Source organism: Vigna unguiculata, chromosome 3 (assembly GCF_004118075.2).
Source record: "Vigna unguiculata cultivar IT97K-499-35 chromosome 3, ASM411807v1, whole genome shotgun sequence".
In the NCBI taxonomy this organism is placed as follows: domain Eukaryota; kingdom Viridiplantae; phylum Streptophyta; class Magnoliopsida; order Fabales; family Fabaceae; genus Vigna; species Vigna unguiculata.
In genome coordinates, this window is record NC_040281.1 from 41,160,463 (window position 1) to 41,188,154 (window position 27,692).

Consider the following 27,692-nt stretch of genomic DNA (forward strand, 5'->3'; position numbering starts at 1 on the left):
AGATAGAGGTACGAAAAAGAGAGACATCAAATAAAGAAGTAAAAAAAAAAACAACAGAGAGGCAAAACTTGATTTTTAAATGTTAACAAAGTTTTTTAAATATAAATAATAACATAAAAATATTTTTTCAAAAAATATATATAAGAAAAAAAAAAGAAGCTGGTGGAGCCGTGGCTCCCCTGTCATAAGAGGTCCGCCTCTGATTTGAGTCACAATCTAAGGAGGGACAATATTGCTCCATTTTTACAAAAATTATGACTAAATTAAAATTAAAAACAAATATAATGACTAAATTGAATCATTTTAACACATGACACAAAGTGACATGTGTACAAAAAATTACAAACAATTTTTTTTAACACTATTTGGTCAAACTAACGCAATGATCAAATTAAATTATTTTTAAAAAAAGCAATACCAAATTGAGACAAAACAAAAACCGAAGGACCAACACTAATTAACAAAAATAAGAGCAAAAACAAGAGAAAAAAAGTAATTTAATTTCTTTTTAAGAATATGTAATCGTAGACATTCTGGTGTAATCTATAAATGTTTAAAAAATATTTCAAATCCTATAATTTATGATATTAAATATCAATGTTTTTATATTTTTAAAATTATAATAATTACAAATTTGTATGAATTGTATTTTAAATTATACATCCTAAAATATAAAATAAATAATATATTTTGAATTACATAATTTAAAATATATATTTATATTTCAGAGTACAAATTTTCATTAAAGATTATTATATTATGAATTGTACAGTAATATAAATTTATATTCTAAAATATATAATTCAAAATATAAATTTATAAATTATACATTTGAAAAAGATGAGTGCATATTGTCTCCATGCCTCTGCCAAAATCTCAATTATAAATGTTTTTCTTGTACAATCCGTACATTATTCATACTGCAACACCAAAACAAGGTTAAAAATAATTTCATATACTGAAATTAGTTAGAACAACAACATAACCGTTTCTTAGTGAAATCGATTCCATTTTCCTTTGTTTTGTCATATAATCGATTCAATCACAATATAACCAATTCTCATCGTGTTAACCTAAATCATGCATTCTCCGACCATCTTCTTTAACTACCATATAAGTTTACAACACTTCTTACAATAGTGTATGCATGTGAAAATAACGAGATTTAAACAAAAAAATATTATTGTGAAAACAGGTGTACTCTCTGATAACTCATCTCAAACGAGATTGAAAAAAAATCACCATCTCACTAATTGACTATTTCTCTCACTTTCAAATATGCGGATATGACAGACAAATATTACCTACAAATCCGTTGCTCATAATCATTTTTAACCGTCAATGACCGGAAATGAAACGGTGTTAGTGATTTAAATGATTATTCTTCCAGTAATTTAATAAAAATACACACCTAATACAATTTTCTTTTTACTATTTTAAATATTATTGAGAAAAATAAATAAATTTCCTTGACTTCCAATCGTAAATATTTTCAAATTTTAACGAATTTATATATTTTGGTGAAATAAAATACAATAACATGATAATACAAATGCAAAAATAGTTAAATTTGATACGAGTAGAAATATAATATCTCATTTCAAAATAATATAATAAAACAATGTAATTTCTCGATTCCAGTCACATTTTGTATTCACAAAGTTAAAATAAATATGGAAAACTAAAAACTCATAAATTATAAATACACATAGTCAATAGTTAATATAATATAATCATACATTAATAATAATTTATCAACCACTTACAGAAGTAATGTATAATTTAAATTTTTTCTTAATCTTAACTGTTTAAATACGATTTTATTGTCCGTATTATATTTTATATGTAATAAAATATTGATAAGTTAGAAGGCTTTATAATAACAATAATAATTCGAAATTGTTTCTTTACCTCTAAGTCACCTACAATACGGTCGAAGCTCACGAGTCAGACACGCAATCTGTAACACTGCCCACAAATCGACGAATCGCATGAAAATGGCCACCACCATCAGGTCCGTTTTCTAATTTTGGATTTCTTTTTTCTTTCTTTCTCTCTTATCGTTGAAAGATGATTATTGGCTCCACAGTCATGGATAGCTCTTTAATCCAAATATCAAGTAGAAAAGAGGGGCGTTTTTGAATCGATCTTCGAGTATGAGAATGTTTCGTTTGAATCGATCTTTGAGATATGAGAACATGACAACTAATATGGACAAGATTGAGGAAATACTTTATGTAATTTAATGTGTTTGCGTGCATCTTATAAACCTAGGTTTTTATAACGTTTTGTTTTGTTGTTTAACGGCTTTCTTGACTATACAATCTATTGATGGACTGTTGAAAACCATTTATTTATATGGATTATTTTGGATTATATTCATAATATTTCATACATTTATATTCATCTTTTGCACTTTCTTTCCTTTAGGAATTCAATTTGACAAGAATAGTCCGTTTTTCGTTTTTCAGTTTATCAAGATTAGATGGATAACAATCATTGGAGACCTAATCAAGGTACTGAAGCCAATATGGATAGCAGTGATTGGAGAGGTGGACTGCAGCAAGAGTCACGCCAAAGAATTGTCAACAGAATGTAAGATTTAGTCGTAATATTGTCGCACTGATTTTTACTTTTGTTCATAATTTCATAGATTTTTCCGTGCGGACTCTGGTCTTCCTTCCAAGTGATAAATGAATGTATATGAAAGAGCATCAATAACAGCGTCATATTGTGTAATTGTAATCCTCTGATGCAAAAAGATATGAAATATATGCTCGAATGTCTGGCGATTAGGTTAACAAAATAATTAAATGGGTTCATTTTTCCTTCAAACGAATATTTAATAAAATATTTCTTTTATTATTGGTTTTAATGTCATAATTAAAGTGTAGGGATGAGGTTTAGCATGTCAGCGTTGCACATGCTCATTGATGTGTTAGTGGGACAATTTTGTTAAAATCATTTGTGCCTTGTAAGATCGTATCATTTTACATGTCAAAGGTCCTGCGCAAGCTGAACTTATTGAGGGTAGGATCACTCTGGTGATGTGATTTACCAGGTTGAAATTATTAACTTTTATGAATTGTTTTGAATTATTTCTATCATGTTAAAAATTTTATTTCTCTCTCTAGTTGTCTATACATTTATGATTATGAATTTTCAATTTAAGTTTTTCTAATGATGTGAGTTTTTTTTCTTTACCTATGTTCTTTTAATGCATATGTATTATTTATAATTATTATTAGGTTGAAATTTAAGATCTTATGATTCGAGTTTCTAGCTTTCCATTCCCTCTTGATTCTAGGTAGTAACTAGAGTTTAACAACTTTGGAGTAGTCATACTTTGGTGTTGACCATGATATCACCGAAAAATAGAAAGTTTTTCAATTTTTGGTGTTATTGCAGAATGTGTTAGAATGAACTTTTGCTATTGTGGGTGCATATTTAGATATCTTAAGGGAGGAGAGCTGAGTTTATTTTTTCTATTTGCTGTTATTATTTTTCACGCACTATCATTACTCTCATTTGGTGTGTTTGGTTGGAGGTTACTGCCATTATTTTCACAGAGGAGCATGTTTTTCTTTGCATACTAGATTTAGGATTGTGTATTTTGCTCTTAAATAGCTTATACATATTTTCTCTTCATAGAGAATGTGTGGCTGATGGATATTTAGTGGAAAACTATAGTACTATTAGTAGATTTTTTTTTTCTCTTATGTTTTTGATAGAGTTCATATATGCAAAGGAAACTTAAATGCATACGAAACAAGACAACAATTGGAGTTGAATCTTATCCTTGCGTTAAAACTTGAAATCATTTCTTGAGAGGCTTGAATCAATGACACTAATCACAAGATCAATATAGAACAGGAACAAGTGTAGGATCTAGAATTCTATACTAGAACAATGTAGAATTCAAGCTAGCCAAATAAAATCATTAACAAGAACATAACTATGGATAGAAATGGATTAGGATAGAGTTGAAATAAAAATTATAGAGCATAAGGACATGAACACAAATTAATGGAGAAAAGGTGGAGGAGGAGAATACTTAAATGGTGGAAGAAACTGGTCTGCTACTTGAACTTGAAGTTCCATCTTCATCTTCATGATAAGCAACAAGGAAGAGTAATCACTTGGACTACTAAAAATCAAGATAAAACTCATGGATGAGAACTACTCTCACAATTGCTTCAAACTCTCATTTTTTCATATATTTTAGAAGTTATTTTCGAAAGAAAGGCATTGCTATACTTAACCACTCATGCTAGCCTTGGCTGAGAATATTACAGGGAAAAGAGAGGGAAATTCGAAAATTTAAATTTAAATCTGCTGCTTGCACTCCATTTCTGATATCCATTCTACTATATTTGTTTTTTGTTTTGAATATGTGTATGATTTCAGTAAGGTAATTTTTACATTTTAACGAGCTTATAACATTATGGGATTGTCTATTGACCATAAGTTTTCTATAATTTGTATTATTTAGTTATTAAATCGCTTTTCTTCATCTTCTATAGAATGACACGTTAAACTGACATCTTTCTGTTTCTGGTCAAGAGGGATTGCATGAACTTTAGAAGATTGCTCAATGGTTTGAAGAGAAGATTTTTACTGCTGCAACAAGCCAGGTACGTATTTGATTATAGATTTATCAATTTGTGATTATGTTTACAATTACATTCAATATGAAAGATTGATTGCTTAATGGGATATTCCCTTATTTCAGTCTGATTATCTATGGAAAATATCATTGAAGATGCTTACAATGGAGACTAAATCCCACATCTCATACACTAAATGAAGAGTAGCCATATCCGTATCTGTTTTTCTGATAACATCATAAATATGGGCAGTAAAAGCAAGTATATAGTCAACCTTCATCCACCAATTATCATTCAATAAAGTTTCTTTGACTGTTCGTGCATTATCAACATTATCCTCTTTGTAATCAGACCATTCATTACTAATTACCATCTGTTGGAGTCCTCTTTTCAAGGTTCTAAATCTTTTAAGCATGATGATGGTTGAAGCAAATCTCGTTGGAGCAACAGAAAGAAACTTCAATGAATTGAAGTTATTAAACATTGATAATCTCATAGAGTGCCCCATAATGAAGTTTTTAATAAATGTAGCATCATCAGCAATCTGTGAGATCCAATAAAATTCTTCATAAAGATCACTATTTCTTTCTGTATTTTTTGCCGCACAAATATTTTTCAATGCAAGATTCAAGGTGTGCACTACACAAGGAGTCCAATATATTGAAGAAAATTCTGATTCTATGATCATACCTGCTGCCTTACATACTGCTGCATTGTCTGTGATAATTTGTACCACGTTTTGTGGTCCAACTTCCATAATTACATCTCTCATGTGTTTGGCAATAAAATCCTTGTCTTTTGTCTCACCAGATCCATCTATTGCTTTCAAAAACATTGGTCCACTCTCATTGATAGCCATAAAATTGATAAGAGGTCTTCTTTGAGGGTCGCTCCATCCATCGCTAACAATTGTCACACCTTTTGGCTTCCATGAATTCTTTATAGGTTGCAGAAGATTTTCTACATGAGCTCTTTCTTTATTAAGCAGTGGACCTCTCAATTTATTATATGATGGTGGTACATATCCACTAAGGTTAGAAGTATTGGCAGCGTAAGAAAAGGCACTCCTATAATAAGGACTTCTTGCGAGATGAAATGGTAATCCTGAAGAATAAAACATCCTTGCAATTTCACAATCAAGAGCATCTCTAGCTTGAATGTTGAAAGAAGCTTCTAGAGGACCCTTGAGTTTTTGGTGAACACCACCACTGCTTGTCTGCTTTCTTTCCTCGGATACAGGTGGTAGAGAGACCTTTTTCTTCTTTGAATTTTCAATTTTCAAAGTTGCTTCATTATCCAATCTTTTAAGCTCAGCAAGTTTTGTCGGATTCACTTTTGGACAAACTCTAACCCCTTCTCCCTTAATTTTTAAGAGATGAGCTCTCACTCGAGTGTAAGATCCATTAAATTCAAAATCACACAAACTACAGTTGACCATATAATTTCCACCACCAGGAGTTTTTCTTATCTTTGTAAAATATCTCCAAAGGGGTTTTGTTTCATCTTCTTGTTCAATAGCTTGATTAGGTCTACTCATCTTAATTTCCTATAATAAAATAAATTGAAAATACAAAATTTACTTAATATTTAAAATTTAAAAATAAAACCAAAGTATATAATTTAAATAATTTTTATACATAATATATTTATAAAATTAAATTCAAAATATAAAACTTATAATTTTATGTTTATAATTTAAATTATAAAATAAATTAAAATTATGTAATGCATATGTATTGAAATTTGAAATTAAAAACTAATAAAGTATCATGTATAATCTAATAATAATATAAAATATAATTATCTATAAAATATAATTATTTATAAAATAATATATTTTTAAAGTAATGTTAAATTATTAAATTATTTTATATTGTTAAAAGAACAAGGAACATAATACTCTCACATGTATAAGTTATAGCAAATATGATGGATGCATAGAATGACATTAAGTATTAAAAAAGTTAAATTATTAGCATTTAATGGATGAATTTAATAAGTAGAAAAAAAAGAGGGTGTGGATAAAATTTAATATAGAAGGCAAAGAATTTAATAGATAGAAGGAGAGAAGACGTAAAGAGTACTTACCTTTTTCTACACACTTCTTCTTCTCAGTATTTACTTTTTTCTCCTGCTCAAAATATATCTCTTTTTATTCTTCTATCCGAGCTTCTTCCTTCTTCCTCTAAGAGCTTTTTTGCAATGACTATGTGTTTCGCTCACTAAATCTCAACGTTTCTTTCTTTTACCTCTAACTGATTTCTTTTTCTTTGTATATTTTGTAAGTCTCTATATGTATTTATAGAACATATATAAGGTTTTTGTTATTAAAAGATGAGATATAAAGATATTCAAATAGATATATTTAAGGATTATTTTGTTAAAATTTTTAGTTTTAATTCTATATAATTTATTAAGATTTTTAGTTAAGATTATTTATATATTTATCTTTATTTTTTTATATATAAAGTAATTTATTTATATTTATTTGAAATATGGAACATGTATCTAGTAATTTATTTATATTTATTTACGTATAAAAAATGAAAGATGTTATAGATTAAAATTAATTATAATATAATATATTATATAATGATAAAAGAAGTTAAAATCTCTTTAAATAAAATATTTTAAGAAAATTTTAGATAAAGTGAAAACTGAACAGATGTATTTCTTTTCAGATTTTTTTTTGTTTTGCTTAACTTTCCCTTTCCTATCTTCTATCTTCCCTTCTCCTCTCCGCGAATTTGGTTGCAACTATGCAACAGACAACTCTGCAAGGCGTCCACGTTCCACTTTTTCAGCAGCACAAACGTCTCTTTTCTGCATCCAGAGAGAAGGCCGTGTCCGGCAAAAACAAAGCTTCCGACACCGCGTCGTGTGCGCTTCCGGCAAGTGTCCGTGTCCGGTGCGCCTCCGACGCGGGGAAGCGTGGCTCCGACGCCGTGTCGGAGCTTCATAGACTGATCCAGGTTAGTTTTTTATGACTTTGGCATAGTGGCTATATTCACATTCTAACGTGATTTGACTTGGAGTTGTTTCAAGTTCAGCTTAAGTTGTTGGGACTGTCTTGTGTCCTATTGGTGCGAGGTATCGTTAACATTTGATTTTTGTCTCTTGGTGTTACATATGATCCTGGTAGTTGTTTTTGAAACACTGTTCCTTTTAAACACTGTCTTGTGTCCTATTGGTGCGAGGTATCGTTAACATTTGATTTTTGTCTCCTGGTGTAACATATGATCCTGGTAGTTGTTTTTGAAACACTGTTCCTTTTAAACTTTTCCATTGATATTAACTTTTTAAATTTACCTGTTAAGAACATTGCAATGTCTGTATCTAAAGCCGTTGTTGACTTGCAATTTTGGTTTCCTTTGCCATTCTTGCTTTTTGCCATGGCGATTTTCGTATCTAAAGAGAAATTTATTTTTAATTGTTTGGTTTGAATTTGAACACCAAATACATGTATGTTTTTTTATTTTTTATTGGATTAGATTGTATGTGGATTTGAACTAAGTGATTGATTGCCAAAAGATAAAGGATGCGAGTATTATATCTTACATCAGGAATCTTTTGTTAATCTTGAGTTTAAGCCTTCGACCAAAAAGGGCACATTGAAATTACAAATCTAGGTGTTGGCTGAGTAACCGTTTGACCAAAATTGATAGGGCAAGGAAGATGGGCCTAGACACTCACAATAAGCCTAAGGTTTGGAGGGTGCATGAAAGGAGGAAAAAGGGTGTGAAAAGTAGTGTTGTGGTGGCAAAAGATGTAACCGAATCAATTAAGGAATGAGAGGGATAGGGAGAATATGGGGAAGTAAAATAAGAGGTAGTGGGGAGAGAAAAAAATCCGGTTAGGAGTGGGAATGTTGTTTCCTTGAAGGAGCTTGCTCTGTGTTAGTAGGATTGTTAACCCTACTGTATTTCTGATACATTTTTGAATAATAATATGGACAATACAAATTACACAAAAAGGAAAAATGTGATGAAATGCTTAATTTTTGAAAGTTCAAAAAGGTTGAACCACATTGTTAACTTTTGATTCCCTCTGAAGGCCAACTTGTATCCATTATTACAGGTAGTTTTGCTTGTTCATACAATTGCTTTCTTTTTTTGGACCTTTCTTGCTTGCTTAATAGCTTTTTGGTAACTTCAACTTCTTGTTATGTTGCAAAATTCCAATTGTGTGTTGTTAGCATTCATTTGGATCTTGATATTATACTTTAGTTTTTTGTTGGTTTCTCTGTCTTAGCCAATCACTGTTTATTTAATAGGGCTTGTAATTCCATATCAAGTTCACAATCCTGGGCAACAACATTCTATTCCTATGCCTAATCAATCCCAGGCGCGCTAACAACTTATGCAAAATAATATTGTCGCACTGATTTTTACTTTGTTCATAATCCCATACCATAGATTGTTTCATAGATCGCCCCATTCAACCAGCCAAGACACTGAAAACACAACAAAGCAATGAATCATAGTAAAATTGAAATTGAAATGATTGAAACAAAATTGAATTATAGTCATCTAGTTAAAACTAAATTTTCTTTGAATTATTTTTGAATTACTATATGAATTGTTTGAACTATTACCAATGGACATAAGATTATGAAATTGAAGTAGTTTTACTTCAAGAAATATATAGCTTTTCTTTTATGTACCTTGTTACCAACCAGAAAAGGCCGATCTCATTGGCTTTATTTTAGATAGATATTTTCTTCCATATTTTTTGTCTGGCTCCTATTTTTCTTACATTTCTGTAGATTTGATTCTAGGATGTCTAACTACTTATGTTGTTTGTAAAATAAATCAAATCATGCATTTGTATTCAATGTAAAAGATAGAACTTTGGTACAATGCACACTTCAAACATAAAACGGAATAGATAAATTCTGATGTGATTTTATATGAAAAAAGAATTAATCTTAAGTAGTTATTTATGGCACAAAAGTTCAAGATAAGTAAAGCAACATAGGTTCTTATTCAGTAGTATCTAAGCTAAACACCAAAGGAGACTTTATAGCTATAACGTCTCCTTTGGTGTAATCTGATCTAGCAATAACTATAGCTATAAAGTCTCCTTTGGTGTTATCTGATCTAGCAATAACTATAGCTATAAAGTCTCCTTTGGTGTTTAGCTTAGATACTACTGAATAAGAACCTATGTTGCTTTACTTATCTTGAACTTTTGTGTCATAAATAACTACTTAAGATTAATTCTTTTTTCATATAAAATCACATCAGAATTTATCTATTCCGTTTTATGTTTAAAGTGTGCATTGTACCAAAGTTCTATCTTTTACATTGAATACAAATGTATGATTTGATTTATTTTACAGAGAACATAAGTAGTTAGACATCCTGGAATCAAATCTACAGAAATGTAAGAAAAATAGTAGCCAGACAAAAAATATGGAGGAAAATATCTATCTAAAACAAAGCCAATGAGATCCGGAATTTTTTGGTTGGTAACAAGGTACATAAAAGAGAAGCTCTTTATTTCTTGAAGTAAAACTACTTCAATTTCATAATCTTATGTCCATTGGTAATAGTTCAAACAATTCATATAGTAATTCAAAAACAATTTTGAGAAAATTTAGTTTTAACAAATGACTATAATTCAATTTTGTTCAATCATTTGAGTTTCAATTTTACTATGATTCATTGGTTTGTTGTGTACCAATCTTACCTGAGAAACATCTAGTACTAAAAGAGCACCCCACACCAACCTAATACTTTAGGTACCAATCTTTTGCTAACCTCACATTTCTACTCAACACGTTCCTAACCTAACAAATACTATGCCTGCAAAGAATCTCAAATAAAAGTAACCAATATCATGTTAGTCAATGTGTAAAACAAAATCCTTGAGTGTAAGCTCATTGACACTAGCATTTCACCTAATCAAGCTTCAACTCAAATTGCTTCAGTCAATTTTTGAAAATTATTTGCCACACTCCAGCATCATTTTCTTCAAAAATTAAACCAAAAACACACATGACCTAAAATCAAAGCAAAAGTGAAAACATAAACCAAATGAAATCAAAACAAAAACGAAAAAAAAAGACCCCATTGATTTCGTTACTTTGTTCTCCTTTCCCACCCTTTTCGTTTTGATATTATCTCTGTTTTTTTCTTTTTCAGGCTCTTGTATCTGGATGTTCCGCAGGAGGTTTAGATACTATTATATATTGTGATGAATTTCGGGAATTGTTTGCTAGAACCACAAGAGTAAAATAGTAGATTCTGCAGAACTATGAGGAGAAAAATGTTGTAAACAAAATCTGCAGTGAGGCATTGGTGCTTTCTCTTTGACGATATCCTCCCTTAATTGACACAAGTTGCAATCTTTTATTTGCAGTTCATCGGAGGATGTGCAAGAGATGTGGCAACATGAGGCGATTGGCTTGCTCCACCTGCAAAGGAACCGAGTCTATTAGAGAAGGGGGATTACTTGGTATGAAGCCTGTTAAGGATTTATTTGAAACACTTGATAACACTGAATCACAGGTGAAGCAGATAGCATGTGTAAAATGTGAAGACAAAGGTTATTTTTCATATCCTAATTGTTCTGATCTATAATCATTGTGGTTTATCTTCTCCGCCTCCAATTATAACAATGTGAATTATGCTTATAACTCCTCATACGTGCATTTGTTTGGTGTGTAGAAGACAATAACAAATAGTGAAGTGATAATGTGGGAGCAATAATTCTTATTAATAAAACTTGAATAACAGGGTTAGAAAATTTTGACAAAGTATTTTTAATAGTATGAATTTTAAGCTCTTTTCCATGTGTCAATTTAGAGCTCTGATTTTGTGGAAAAAGCTGTGGACCTAGCAGCTAGAGTATTAATAGCATTCAAATTCATTGATTTTATTTTTATTATATTAATTATATTAATACTATAACACTTTTTCTTTTTATATAATTTCTTTGTCTTGTGAAACTGGTCCATAATAGAACAAAATCTGTTAATAGTTAATTGAATGTTTTTCATATTGATGTTTGAATCTAAATGATGAGAAACATTCATAAACTATTGGAGTTCTTTGAGTTACTCAGACCACTCTAACTGAATTCCTATTCAATGACAATTATTTGTTGCGGCTGAATTATTTCTTCCTATACTTTTCTGAGAATATTTTTTTACTTGTGTTTGTATCCATTGGCAAGTGCATATGAACTTGCTAAACATAGAGATGGTCGTTGGGAATGGGCAATTGCCCCAGGTGTCTCACCATCATCAAGATATCAGCATGCAGCGGTTTGATTCAATCTATATTATTTTATTCACATTTTTCTTTAGTGGCTGCATCACAGAGTTATGCGTAATATATTTTCAGTAACAGGGAAAAGTATTCTGCATACAAGTTACTCCAAATATATAGGCACATTTTTTGTTGGATTCAATTTTCTCCAGGTAGTTGTTGCTGTAGAGACTGGTGGTGCATTAGGTGAATTTGGTCAATTCACAATTATATAATGTCGTTTTCTAGATTTTATTTCTGTATTTAAATTACTCCAGATTACTAGATTGTTTGTTTTAATGGAAATAAACAAGGAAATTGTTGTGTCAATGTGAGTTTATTGTGACAAATGGAACATAAAAGGAGGGGAAAGAATATAAAACTATTTTTAATACTGAAAGATTTCTTGCAATGATTGATTGATTAATTTTAAATGGGGCTGCACTAGAATCAAATCAATTGCACGGTGTTTTGAACTATGTGGTTGGGTTTCTTTGTTACAATCTTGTTGCAGAATTTTGATGAGGTCTAGGCTACTTACGGTCTTTTTCTTGTTGCAGAATTTTGATGATGTCTTGATTCCTGAAGACCATGTAAGTAGGAGCTATAATGACACTTACTATGTAGACCCTCAGACTGTTTTAAGATGCCACACAAGTGCTCATGAGGCAGAATTATTGAGAAGTGGTCACACTCATTTCCTTGTTACAGGAGATGTTTATCGTAGGGATTCAATTATTTGCAGCAACAGACTTAAAGAAATGCCTTGAGGGTCTAGCAAGTCATTTATTTGGTATTTTGAAATGGTCGGTAGACATACTTCATTATTAGTTGCTGCATTTTAATATTAATGAGGCTTTGTAAGATGAATTAGTTGAAGCGAAGAAACTAATTAATTTAAATCTTGTAGATACTTCATCTTTATTGCACATGTCAATGCATGCATTTTGTATTGTTCAAAAACACTCTTCAAATATTATTTAGTGTAGATATTTGCTTTATGACTTTTGACTTAGTGGTGATGGATGTTCTGGAAATATCCACTTCGAGGGTAAGGTTGTATACGTTTGACCTCTCTAGACCTGACACTGATAGGAGTTCTGAGCTTCCCTTTATGTTTTAACCAGTTCCAAAATTTATTAAAAATTGTAGGATAATATAAAAAAAATACATGTGCATAATTCATAGTCTTCCCTAGTGCAGTATTTGGATACAAAGGACAGGGGAAGAGGGATTCTAATGGAAAGCACGAGTGTGTTAATGAAGAAATTTACCAGTATATACTTAGAAGAGTCAAATGAAGCTATTAGTTTAGGAGTAATTTGTTCTAATTAGTCAAAGGAAGAAACCACGTGTTGTGACCACACAAATTCATGATGTAGTCATCTTGAGATTCACAATGTTATTTGTTTAGTTCTTTTTGTAATATCGTCTCTAATGTATTGCTTCCTTTTTTATTTTTTTATATACAGTTTTCCAAGGGTCAATTGGGAGTCAAATTTAAGCCATTTTCAAAGGTAACAGCTACATGTCTAAATGGCTGCCTATACTTGGCTCATTTGTAATAACTTTTTTCCGAGTATGTTCACGTCTAGGAATATCTCTTATTCTTAGTCCTTAATGTGTCCTGCAATTGAAACTAGAAAGCTAGATGAGAAATATTCATGTGATTGAAAGTTAAGATGGTCTACAGTTAGCTGTAGACTTATATTTTTCACGGCTCTACTGCATTACTATGTTAAAAGCCTTGTAATGATTAAATTTGGGTAGTTAGTTATTTTATACTAATAACAAATTTATTGTCGTGAAATGATATCCATCTTCTATGTATTATGCTAAGAAGGCATTTAACTAAGTAATCTTTCCTAGATCTTGTCATTTATGTTCTCAGCATGTCTGTCTTTATTTTTATCTTTAGTGTTGAAGAATTTATATTTTTATTTCAATGGACACCTTGCTAAAATCTTGTTAGAACATTCTAATTCTTTTATGTTTATCTTTGAAGTATCCTCCTTGTTACAAGGACATGAGTTTCTGGATCAGTGAATCATTTACTAAACAATCTATGTGAAGTGGTCAGAGGGATAGCAGGGGATCTCGTAGAGGAGGTACATCTTTGAATAATTTGGCAGAACTTCTTTGCGACATTAAAACATTTGTTTGCATTTGTATTTAGCGGCTTTCTTTATGTTCAATGGCAACAAAGTGTGTATGAAATTAGCTGATCTAGTGTCGTTGACCCCGTTGACAATAATTTTGGACGCTGCATCTTTGGCTTTGCAATAAATCATCAAATTACCATACCCATATTATAAACCTACTAAAATCATTCAACCAGAAGCTTAAAACTTCACTTGCCACAATATTTATAGGCTGAAATTGATATGAAAAGGAAAAATGGAGTTCTGCTTTAGGGAATAAGTTGCCAAACCAAAACATTAGAAATGGCCTGTGCAATTAACATCTTGAATTGACAAACAAAGGCCATAACATGTATCTTAATTCGATGATAGACTACATAGCGGCAGCGGCTATACTGCTGGATCAGATGGAGATTCCTTAGTAGGCCTTAAGCAAGACTGGTGCATTATGAGGAGTTTATGAGAGAAAAAAGAGAAAGAAGAAGGAAGATAATTAAGGAGGTGTTGATGTGCGATACAGACCCAAATAATATTAAGTGAACTTGACAGCTTCAAATAAATGTAGGACCTAGTTGAGGGCATTATGTTCATCATTTTACGAAATATACACAGTTGTTAAGATAGGGAAAACAACTAAAATAGTCACAACTCCACCTTTATTAAAAGCTAAGTAGTAAAATGTGGCCGGTTAAGATCTAAAATTTCAGTTGTTCATTGAAAACTAAATGCTCTGGTTGAAAATAGTAAAATGCCGAGTAATCATGGGAATTTATGTATTCTTTCATTGCTCTGGTTGTGTATTGGTGTTTAAGCCTTTTTATTTGAATATCAACGTTGATAACCCCTTTATAGATTGCTGATTTCTGTTAATCCATTGTTCTTCTTTGACCTAAGTAGTTAAACTAGGATTGATAACCTTGGAGAAATTGTCTTTGTAGATTTGAGTGTATACTATATGACTTTTATGCTTGTTTGGTTTTAGCAAATAGAAAACTGGTGTTATTTTTGTCCTTTTTCAGTATTTTAGCATCTTCTATAGATTGTTATTATTATAATTATTAATAGAACTTGATTTTATGGCAAGTGGTTAGAGTGTGACTCTTGAAATTGGCAGGTGTTGCAGTTGAACTTAAAGTTAATGATAACAGTGAATTAGTTAAAGTTAATGATAACAGTGAATTAGTTAAAGTTAATGATAACGGTGAATTAGTTAAAGTTAATCTTACATAGATACCCCTTATCAGTTACAAACCTAAAGCATCCAAGTCTTGTGCTTCATCTGGTATCAAAACAAACTGGTTTCCTTTGTTTAAGATTTTTATAGATTAGGGGATTTGAATCTATAGTGAAATTATATCCATTTCACGTGTTTTCCTATATTATAAGAATTAGATTTTTTTTTTTTCATTTATGTTTTTTAAGTTGTGTAGAGTATATCCTCGAAATTTATGGAAACCTTGGATAATTAAAACTAGATTTTGTCTAATAATGCAATATAAGAGAAAAAAGTTAATTATAGAGTTAGTCTAATAATTAATAAATACGTTTTGGCATTTTAAAAATATTTTAAATAATTTTTGGTAGTTTTTAATTGTGAAAATATGATCTATTTTATAGTGATTTTTAACCGTCAAAATATGATATATTTTGTATTGGTTTTTAACCGTAAAAATATGATAAAATATAATCAAGTTAGACTACATTTTGTAGTGGTTTTTAACCACTATAATATTTTTTTTCTTTTCTGACAACAATACCAACGAGTAAAATATTTTTGACATGTGTAATTGTGACGGTTATTTTAATGGTAAAAAATTTCATTTGTGACGATTTTTGACTGTTAAAACTTGTAATTTTAAGCTTCACAAATAACCATTTTTTTTGTAGTACTGGATGTAAAAATCTACTTCGTAAATCAAATATATTACCCTCTAAACGACTATCATGATAATTAACATTCTCATAATTAAAATGAGACAGTATAATTTCTCATAAAAAGATGAAATTTAGGTCTATTTTTTAAGGTTATGACTGAACCCTTGCCATTGAATGGACTGTGTAAATCATAGTATTCATTTATGGGTAAGGTCATTTTAAAGACTGAAGCATAACGACATTCATCTTCAGCCTTCAGGCAAATTCGATAACATTATAGGATAAGATAGGATAGTGAGTCCTCTTGGATATGTGCTTTTTCTTCACTGTAAGTAGCTGCTGGCCTACTAACCTTAGGATAAAACAATTTTTTCCCTAAAGAAAGGGTGTCAACATTGGGAGGTTTATTTTTTCTAAATAAATGGTGTTAACTTTGGTTAGTGTATTTTCTCGCCCCCTTTCCTAATTTATTTATTTTAATTTATACATTTTCTTGCAAATCTTGAATTTATTACTTTAGGTTCTTCCAATTTAGGATTCTAATTCATTTTCCTGCACTTCTAATTCATTCCATTATGTGTCTAAACTTCTTGTAATTTAGAAATTTTGTTGGATTTGGCTGCAGGTGCGGTGAGAAGCAATAAAAAGGAAACAAAAGTGGAACAAATAATTATGTTCTTCAGATAAGGTAATTTGTAATTCTGTATGAATAAAATTGTTATGATATATTATGTTTGCTAACTATGTAAGTGTAATTGTATGGTTAGAATGGTGTAAGAGTGTGACGATGAATTAGTTAGTGAATCTTGAAGTGAAATCATATCGCTTAAGCAAAAAATTGGTTGTGTTGAGTGTGAATTTAGGGATAACATAACATTAATTGATTTTTTAATATATGTTAATCATTATAAGAGTATGTCAGCTAATGCAATATCTTTGGTTGTGCTAGAGAAATTAGACTTGGTGAGTTTATTTCCCTTAAAAGTTTGACATGGTAGGAGTAATTAGAAAATAGAGGTTCTCGTAATTTTTTTTTTGCAGATTTAATGATGATTTTTTTTTCATAGTGATGCCTGCAAAAAATTATTATGAAATGAATTTCACTTATGTATTATGTTTATATTTAGTCTATTAGAGGATGATAGCTATCTTAATTTTTGTTATAACTAGAATTTATGTAGAATAATTGAGTGCTTGATTTCTAGTGAATGGCTTTTGAAAAATTAGGTATGAGTTTTTCAACTTCGAATTGTTTTGGAAAGATATGTTATGTCTTGTAGCCTAATTATGATGAATTATTATGCTAGTTAGGAATTTAAGTGTGATTGTATGATTAGAATTATGGAGTACGATGATGTAGTTAGCAATTTAGTTAATCTTCGAGTGAAACATATCAATTAAGTGAAAATGTGGTTATGTTGAACATGGTTTGATGACCACATAGCTTTGAGTGTTGTTTTTAAAATGGGCTACTCCTAATAAGATTCCAATATGCTGTATTTGCAATTACGTGTGAGTAATTAGTCTTGGTTAATATTTTTTTTCGAAATGTTCGACATGTTTGGGTAATTAAGAAATAGAGGTTTTTGTATCAATATAATGTTGATTCTTTTCATACCCGTGCTTACGAAAAAATTGTTGAGATAAATTTGACTTATGTATCGTTTAAAATGTTTCTATTTAGTGTAATAGAGGATGGTAGTTTGGTTAATTTTCGGTTGGATTAGAATTATGTAGATTAATTTTCAGCCAACTTTGTAGGATGTATTGGGAATTAAATATGAATTCTTGAACTTAGGATTGTTTTATCAATATATCTGTTATATATTGCTCATAATTGTGATGGGTTTCTATGTTGGTTAGGAATGTTAGTGTTATTGTGTGATTAGAATTGTTTTGTAATATGATGATATAGTTATTAGTAAGTGAATGTTCTAGTGAAAAAAACACATGATTTGAGCAAAAAAATTGGCCATGTTGAACATGAATTTAAGAATGAAATAACTTGTATAGACAATTGTTAGTAGTATGTAAATTCTCTCAAAGCGATATCTATAATTGTGTGTTAGTAATTAGAGTAGATCAATATTTTTCACTAAAGGTTTTACATGTTAGGTGTAATTAGAAAACAAAAATTCTTGTAAACCTTTTTAGTAGATTTGATGGTGTTTCTTAGTGACGCTTGTGGAAAATTATTATGAGCCAAACATGGTTCATGTATGGTTTGGAATTTGTTTATATTTAGTGTAATAAAGGATGATAGCATTGTTAATTGCCGTTGGGGGTTAGAATTTATTTAGAGTAATTGAGTGTTGAAATTCTAGTGAAATATTTTTTGTTGATTTAGCCATGAGTCTTGAACTTAATATTGTATTAATAAAAAAATTGTTATGTCTTGTTTGCTTAATTGTGATGTAGTATTATGTAGGCTAAGTGTGTAAGTGTGATTGTATGATTAGAATTGTGTAAGAGTGTGATGATGCAATTAATGGATTAGTTTATGGATTAGTTAATGAATCTCGAAACAAATTTATATCACTTGAGCAAAAAAGTGTTCGTGTTGAATGTGAATTTAGGGATACCATAGCTAACTTATCTTTTAATATATGTTAGTCATTATTAGATTACATTAATTCTGTTAATGTAATATCTATGATTGTGCTTGAGAAAATAAACCTGGAGAGTTTATTTCTCTAAAAGTTTGACAAGGTAGGAGTAATTCAAAAATAGAGGTTCTCATAAATATTTTTTGTAGATTTAGTGATGGTGTTTTTCTTAGTGATGCTTGTGGAAAATTATTACAAGACAAAATTCACCTATGTACTGTTTGACATATTTTATATTTAGTCTAATAGAGGATGATAATTGTGTTAGCTGTTGTTGTAAGTAGAATTTATTTCATTTGAGTGCTTTTATTTTGCATATTTGAGTTCTTAATTGTTATTAGTTCATTAGCAAGTTCATAGAGTTATGTTTTCATTATATTTGCTTGAGTTTCATATTCTATCTTTTGATTCTAATAGGTTTCTTTCCATTTTGATGTGCTTCTTATTCAAGTGCAACATATGTGTTGAAAATATGTTCTAGTGGTTTTTTTCTGGTGTTGAAAAATTATTGAGAAAAGTAGAAAAGAAGTTCACGAACAAAAAGAGCAAAAGAAAAAAATGATCAAAACAAGTGCACTAAAACCACTACTACCTTCTTTTGGATGTTTATTTTGCTTGCATTTGAAATTTGAAACTACTTTGAGGCTGTAAAATGGACTTTCTAGAACTATTGGTCTCAGTTTTGAGCTAAAAGAGTGACTATATGCACCATTAGCGATCAACCAAAGAGATAAATAAGCATCCTCTTTATTCAAGTTGTTTTTGGTGTTGTTCATTCATTTTAGTACATTTCTTTAGGTGATTCTCTTTGTTTGCTTAACCTTGGTTCTCTTTGTTTCCTTCTTGGTACTCTTGGTTTTGTCATACAAACTATCCCTTTGAAGTTAACCTTCTTTGTTTTTAAGCCTTTTCTTGATTTCTCTTCTTTGAGGTGAAATAACTTTTGCTTGTTTTATGTGTAGACTTTCTTTTGAGGTGAAATAACTTTTGAGGTAGCATCTTTGCGGTGGAAACCTAAAGGAGACTTGAAACCTTAGCGAAAGAGACAAGAAAAGGATGAGAGAAACACTTGGAAAGAAAAAGATGCGCACTTTTTATTTATTTGAGTTGTAACTTTTACTTGTTTTACTTCTTGTAATTTTGGCCTAATTAGGTGTCTTGGGGGAGCCTTTGGTGTTCAATCCCATCTCCTAATTAGACCCTTAATTTCTTATAGTGAAGTGCATCTTAGTTGGTAAGTGCTTTGAAGGTTCTAAGTGCCTTCTAGTCTTTCCATTAGGCCGCATAGTTTAGCTTATTTGCTTTCCTTTTTGCTTAAAGTTTAGGGCTTTCAAACGTAATTTCTTTTGACAAGTTTGGTGCAAGATGATAAAGGGGAGTTTTTCAATCTTTGAATTTTTCTTAATTTAAAATTAATTCATCTTTCTCAATTTCAATTTTTACTAACTTTTTCAAATTCACTTCCTCTTTAAACTCTTGACTAGACTTTTCAAAATCACACTTTGAGTTGTTACCTTCTAGGTTACAATTAGCTTAAAGTAGAAAAGGCATTTTTGTGAAGTGCCTTAATTAAAATAACGTCTTCTTTTATTCTTTCATTTAGATATATGTTGTTTGTGCTACACAAATCTTTTGAATTTTTGGTTGATGATTATTGTATATAGATTTTTGATACCTGGGGAATGATATGCAGGTTGATCAATGATAAGAAAAAGGTCTTGTCATAGAGAAACATGAAGATTTGAGGATGAATCTTTTTTTAAGTTTGTAGAATTAGGGTTTTGCTTTTCCTTTTTGAGATATGTAGGGCTTCCTAGGTTACAAATAGGGTGTTTTCCATGTAAATCACTTTTCAATTTGAGTATTGCTATGCAGTTAATTATATGTCATATTACTTATCTTAGGTAATTAAGGTTAGATCACTTCTCTTTAAGTTTCTTTTAGCCACAATTCCTTAAGAGTTTGTCCAAGCATCTCCTTCCTTTAGTCATAGAGTTTGGCATTACATCAAAACCACCATATGCCAAACATATTTTCAACATCATCAAACTTCTTCAAACCTCCAGCCTTTTTGGAGCCTAACCTTGTGTGAGTTCTATAGATTGAAAAAGTTTATCCCATCACTCTCACTAAGGGGTTGCTTTCTAGGTATAACTATTCAAGTATCAAATGAAACAACAATGGTTTATGAGCCTCATTTTGTGTATCAAAAATTGCTTTGTACTTCGTATGAATTTGATCGCATAAAATATATTGCTTTATACATTCTAAAAATCCAAGTTATAGGTGTGACGCTAATTTTGAAAGCCCTATATAACTTGAGTTGGGTATACTCCCTAGATGAGACTGGTGAATAACACTTTGATTTTTTTGGTACACAATGCAAGTTCCAAAAAGGTATATTTTTGGTTGTTCCATCTGGAATTCTTGAATTGCACTTTGATTTTCTTGGTTCACTGTGCAAATTTCGTATGGATATATTTTTAGTTGTGCCACCATAAATAGAATTGTCAAAGTGACTTTTGACTTTCTCTGTCCGCAATAAAATTTTGATGTGCCCTTTGTTATTCGAACTGTTGATGAATTACTTGCTTGTCTTTTGATGGTTTAATGTGCCAAAGTAGAAGGATTTCGGATTATAAGTTGAGTTCACATTTATTTGTTTTGAAAATGTGAGTTAAGTATGGATCATGACTTTTATTCTTCGTAAATTTTTCATGCACATGTCAAAATTGTCCCTTTAAAATGTTTCCTGAAGCTCTTTGTATCGATAGTGGTTAACAATTGCGCCTCCAATTTTCAAAGTCCTTTAACTTGGGTTGATATTGTGCCTCCAATTTTGAAAGCCCTATAAAGTTACATATATTCCTAATGCAAATTTCAAATGGTTATATATACGAGTTGTTACTTCTAATTTCGTGCGAGATGAAAGCTTAATTCCGTTTGTGGCTATTTTTTGAGTCCTAATGATGTCAGGATATTACTATTCAAATATTGGCTCTGAAACTTGGGTGTGCATCCACATTGAGATTGATGGAACACAATTTGAATTACTTATTCTTTATAGTACGGATAGAGGATGGTTTGTGAGAGCAATTGACATATTAGAATTGGGCTATATATTGATTTTATGAGTATTAAAAATTGCTTTGTACTTCGTATGAATTTGACCGCATAAAATATATTATTTCATTCATTCTAAAAACCCAAGTTGTAGGTGTGACGATAATTTTGAAAGCTCTATAAAACTTGAGTTGGGTATACTTCCTAGACGGGACTGGTGAATAGCACTTTGATTTTTTTGGTACACAGTGCAAGTTCTAAAAGGGTATATTTTGGGTTGTCCCATGTGGAATTCTTGAATTGCACTTTGATTTTCTCGGTGCAAATTCCGTATGGGTATATTTTTAGTTGTGCCACCACAAATAGAGTTGTCAAAGTGACTTTTGACTTTCTCTGTCCGAAATAAAAAATTTTGATGTGCCCCTTGTTATTTGAATTGTTGATGAATTACTTGCTTGTCTTTTGAAGGTTTAATGTGCCAAAGTAGAAGGATTTCGGATTATAAGTTGAGTTCACATTTATTTGTTTTGAAAATGTGAGTTGAGTATGGATCATGACTTTTATTCTTCGTAAATTTTTCATGCACATGTCAAAATTGTCCCTTTAAAATGTTTCTTGAAGCTCTTTGTATCGATGGTGGTTAACAATTGTGTCTCCAATTCTGAAAATCCTATAAATCGAGTTGATATAGTGCCTCCAATTTTCAAAGTCCTTTAACTTGGGTTGATATTGTGCCGCCAATTTTGAAAGTCCTATAAAGTAACATTTATTCGTAACGCAAAATTCAAATGGTTATATATATGAGTTGTTGCTTATAATTTCGTGCGAGATGAAAGCTTCATTCTGTCTGTGGCTATTTCTTAAGTCCTAATGATGTCGGGATATTACTATTCAAATATTGACTCTGTAACTTGGGTGTGCATCCACATTGAGATTGATGGAACACAATTTGAATTACTTATTCTTCATAGCAAAGGTAAGGGATGGTTTGTGAGAGCAATTGACATATTAGAATTCGGCTATATATTGATTTTATGAATATCAAAAATTGCTTTGTACTTTGTATGAATTTGATCGCATACAATATATTGTTTTATTCATTCTAAAAATCCAAGTTGTAGGTGTGACGCTAATTTTGAAAGCCTTATATAACTTGAGTTGGGTATACTCCTTAGATGGGACTCGTGAATAGCACTTTGATTTTTTTGGTACACATTGCAAAATCCAAAAGGGTATATTTTCAGTTGTCCCATGTGGAATTCTTGAATTGCACTTTGATTTTCTTGGTTCACTGTGCAAATTTCATATGGGTATATTTTTAGTTGTGCCACCATAAATAGAATTGTCAAGATGACTTTTGCCTTTCTCTGTCCGCAATAAAAAAATTTGATTTTACCTTTGTTATTCGAACTGTTGATGAATTACTTGCTTGTCTTTTGATGGTTTAATGTGCCAAAGTAGAAGGATTTCGGATTATAAGTTGAGTTCAAATTTATTTGTTTTGAAAATGTGAGTTGAGTATGGATCAAGACTTTTATTCTTCGTAAATTTTAATGCACATGTCAAAATTGTCCCTTTAAAATGTTTCCTGAAGCTCTTTGTATCGATAGTGGTTAACAATTGTGCCTCCAATTCTGAAAGTCCTTTAACTTGGGTTGATATTGTGCCTCCTATTTTGAAAGCCCTATAAAGTTACATTTATTCCTAATGCAAATTTCAAATGGTTATATATATGAGTTGTTGCTTATAATTTCGTGCGAGATGAAAGCTTCATTCTGTCTGTGGCTATTTCTTGAGTCCTAATGATGTCCGGATATTACTATTCAAATATTGACTCTATAACTTGGGTGTGCATCCACATTGAGATTGATGGAACACAATTTGAATTACTTATTCTTCATATTAAGGATAGAGGATGGTTTGTGAGAGCAATTGACATATTAGAATTGGGCTATATATTGATTTTATGAGTATCAAAAATTGCTTTGTACTTCGTATGAATTCGACCGCATACAATATATTGTTTTATTCCTTCTAAAAATCCAAGTTGTAGGTGTGACGCTAATTTTGAAAGCCCTATATAACTTGAGTTGGGTATACTCTCTAGACGGGACTGGTGAATAGCACTTTGATTTTTTTGGTACACAGTACAAGTTCCAAAGGAGTATATTTTCGCTTGTCCCATGTGGAATTTGTTGGTATCGCGCAGCGGAATGTTTGAGCGTGCAGACAAAAACTAAGAGGAGGGTGAATTGGGTTCTTAATAAAAATTGTGCTTTTAATATTTTCCCTTTTTGTATCAAAGATCAATTAAAAATCTTTCCTTTATTTTAATAAACACAATAAAATAAAGAGAGTAGAGAAGAGAAAATTGCACAAAGTATTTATACTGGTTCGGATCAAAAGACCCTATGTCCAGTTGTTAATCTTTCAAAAACGAGATTAACTAAATCACTAAAATAAACCAAACTTACAATCAATGATAAGAAAGATTAGGGTTTAGAAAACACCTCTCTTGAATCACACAAGAGATGAAGACACCTCTCTTGAAATCCATAAGGGATGAAAACACCTTCCTTGAATCACACAAGGAATGAACACCTCCTTTGAATCCCACAAAGGATGATCGGCTTCTCCTAGCAACAGCAGCAGCACTCAATCACTCAAGATCCCACTTGATGAAAGTTATCGCTCTACCCACACTAGGTTTTTCAAAGCCTTTCCACAGAGAGTTCTCAAGTACTCAGACTTCTCTAACTTCTGTATTTTATAATGAAAGCCTACCACTCTATTTATAGAAGCCTATTTAGAAATTAGGTTAAGAATATGAAAAGTTAAGTCGCAACTGCCATAAATAATCGATTATCATAAGTGATAATCGATTATCACAGAAACTTTTATGAAAATATTTTTCTTGCTGTGATAATCTATTATCAGTCAGGATAATCTATTATCAGCAGGTGATAATCGATTATCAGCAGTGATAATCGATTATTCCAGAGGCTTTTCTCAAAAATCAGTTTTAATTGAGATAATCGATTATCACTAAGAATAATCAATTATTCCAGTGAGTTTTGCAAATATATAAAATTCTCTTAGTGCTCTACTACATGGGTTTTGCCTTTTGACTCTTGACATACTAATTTAACTATTTCAAATAACATACACATATTACAAAACCTAAATAACTAAACCCATAAGTCTTCAATGTATCTCTTGAATCGAAGCATTCTTTTAAGTCTTCAACATTTTTTTCATGCATCATCATCAAGTCTTCCATACTTTTTCATAAGTCATCATCATCATCAAAACTCCTTATTGGAGGAAGATGTTCATCTTCTTCTTTTTGTCAACAGAATTCTTGAATTGCACTTTGATTTTCTTGGTGCAAATTCCGTATGGGTATATTTTTAGTTGTGCCACCATAAATAGAGTTGTCAAAGTGACTTTTGACTTTCTCTGTCCGAAATAAAAAATTTTGATGTGCCCCTTTTTATTTGAATTGTTGATGAATTACTTGCTTGTCTTTTGAAGGTTTAATGTGCCAAAGTAGAAGGATTTCGGATTATAAGTTGAGTTCACATTTATTTGTTTTGAAAATGTGAGTTGAGTATGGATCATGACTTTTATTCTTCGTAAATTTTTCATGCACATGTCAAAATTGTCCCTTTAAAATGTTTCTTGAAGCTCTTTGTATTGATGGTGGTTAACAATTGTGTCTCCAATTCTGAAAATCCTATAAATCGAGTTGATATAGTGCCTCCAATTTTCAAAGTCCTTTAACTAGGATTGATATTGTGCCTCCAATTTTGAAAGCCCTATAAAGTTACATTTATTCGTAATGCACATTTCAAATGCTTATATATATGAGTTGGTTCTTATAATTTCGTGCGAGTTGAAAGCTTCATTCTGTCTGTGGCTATTTCTTGAGTCCTAATGATGTCGGGATATTACTATTCAAATATTGACTCTGTAACTTGGGTGTGCATCCACATTGAGATTTATGGAACACATTTGAATTACTTATTCTTCATAACAAGGATAAGGGATGGTTTGTGAGAGCAATTGACATATTAGAATTGGGCTATATATTGATTTTATGAGTATCAAAAATTGCTTTGTACTTCGTATGAATTTGACCGCATACAATATATTGTTTTATTCATTCTAAAAGTCCAAGTTGTAGGTGTGACGCTAATTTTGAAAGTCCTATATAACTTGAGTTGGGTATACTCCCTAGACGGGACTCATGAATAGCACTTTGATTTTTTTGGTACACAGTGCAAGTTACAAAAGGGAATATTTTGGGTTGTCCCATGTGGAATTCTTGAATTGCACTTTGATTTTCTTGGTTCACTGTGCAAATTCTGTATGGGTATATTTTTAGTTGTGCCACCATAAATAGAATTGTTAAAGTGACTTTTGACTTTCTCTGTCCATAATAAAAAATTTTGATTTGCCCCTTTTTATTCGAATTGTTGATAAATTACTTGCTTGTCTTTTGATGGTTTGATGAGCCAAAGTAGAAGGATTTCAGATTATAATTTGAGTTCACATTTATTTGTTTTGAAAATGTGAGTTGAGTATGGATCAAGACTTTTATTCTTCGTAAATTTTTCATGCACATGTCAAAATTGTCCCTTTAAAATATTTCCTGAAGCTCTTTGTATCGATAATGGTTAACAATTGTGCCTCCAATTCTGAAAATCCTTTAACTTGGGTTGATATTGTGTCGGGATATTACTATTCAAATATTGACTCTGTAACTTGGGTGTGCATCCACATTGAGATTGATGGAACACAATTTGAATTACTTATTCTTCATAGCAAGGGTAAGGGATGGTGTGTGATAGCAATTGACATATTAGAATTGGGCTATATATTTATTTTATGAGTATCAAAAATTGCTTTGTACTTCGTATGAATTTGACCGCATACAATATATTGTTTTATTCCTTCTAAAAATCCAAGTTGTAGGTGTGATGCTAATTTTGAAAGCCCTGTATAACTTGAGTTGGGTATACTCCTTAGATGGGACTCGTGAATAGCACTTTGATTTTTTTGGTACACATTGCAAATTCCAAAAGGGTATATTTTCAGTTGTCCCATGTGGAACTCTTGAATTGCACTTTGATTTTCTTGGTTCACTGTGCAAATTCCATATGGGTATATTTTTAGTTGTGCCACCATAAATAGAATTGTCAAAGTGACTTTTGCCTTTCTCTGTCCGCAATAAAAAAAATTTGATTTTACCTTTGTTATTCGAACTGTTGATGAATTACTTGCTTGTCTTTTGATGGTTTAATGTGCCAAAGTAGAAGGATTTCGGATTATAAGTTGAGTTCAAATTTATTTGTTTTGAAAATGTGAGTTGAGTATGGATCAAGACTTTTATTCTTCGTAAATTTTAATGCACATGTCAAAATTGTCCCTTTAAAATGTTTCCTGAAGCTCTTTGTATCGATAGTGGTTAACAATTGTGCCTCCAATTCTGAAAGTCCTTTAACTTGGGTTGATATTGTGTCGGGATATTACTATTCAAATATTGACTCTGTAACTTGGGTGTGCATCCACATTGAGATTGATGGAACACAATTTGAATTACTTATTCTTCATAGCAAGGGTAAGGGATGGTGTGTGATAGCAATTGACATATTAGAATTGGGCTATATATTTATTTTATGAGTATCAAAAATTGCTTTGTACTTCGTATGAATTTGACCGCATACAATATATTGTTTTATTCCTTCTAAAAATCCAAGTTGTAGGTGTGACGCTAATTTTGAAAGCCCTATATAACTTGAGTTGGGTATACTCCCTAGACGGGACTGGTGAATAGCACTTTGATTTTTTTGGTACACAGTGCAAGTTCCAAAAGGTATATTTTGGGTTGTCCCAAGTATAATTCTTGAATTGCACTCTGATTTTCTTGGTTCACTGTGCAAATTCCGTATGGGTATATTTTTAGTTGTGCCACCATAAATAGAATTTTCAAGGTCACTTTTGCTTTTCTCTGTCCGCAATAAAAAAATTTGATTTTCCCCTTGTTATTCGAACTGTTGACGAATTACTTGCTTGTCTTTTGATGGTTTGACGTGCCAAAGTAGAAGGATTTCGGATTATAAGTTGAGTTCACATTTATTAGTT

General features: G+C 30.9%; 1 protein-coding gene across 19 annotated transcripts; it reads left to right on the top strand.

Moving 5' to 3' along the window:
• Nucleotides 1-1,919: 1,919 nt before the first annotated feature.
• Nucleotides 1,920-22,949, top strand: LOC114178168. Of its 19 annotated transcripts, none has more exons than XR_003603294.1 (11): nucleotides 1,920-2,014; nucleotides 2,472-2,595; nucleotides 4,564-4,634; nucleotides 10,754-10,879; nucleotides 10,971-11,156; nucleotides 12,421-12,453; nucleotides 12,572-12,666; nucleotides 13,333-13,377; nucleotides 13,866-13,968; nucleotides 16,502-16,564; nucleotides 19,445-22,949. XR_003603294.1 is itself a non-coding variant. In XM_028063917.1 (7 exons), the coding sequence occupies exons 1-6, from the start codon at nucleotides 7,367-7,369 to the stop codon at nucleotides 16,518-16,520; spliced, it is 582 nt and encodes a 193-aa protein (XP_027919718.1). In that variant the 5' UTR covers nucleotides 7,291-7,366; the 3' UTR covers nucleotides 16,521-16,564; nucleotides 19,445-22,949. The 19 variants fall into 19 exon arrangements, 1 of the variants encoding a protein (XP_027919718.1); XR_003603295.1 differs by having other exon boundaries at nucleotides 12,572-12,653; XR_003603289.1 differs by having other exon boundaries at nucleotides 12,421-12,666.
• The last annotated feature ends 4,743 nt before the right edge of the window (nucleotides 22,950-27,692 follow it).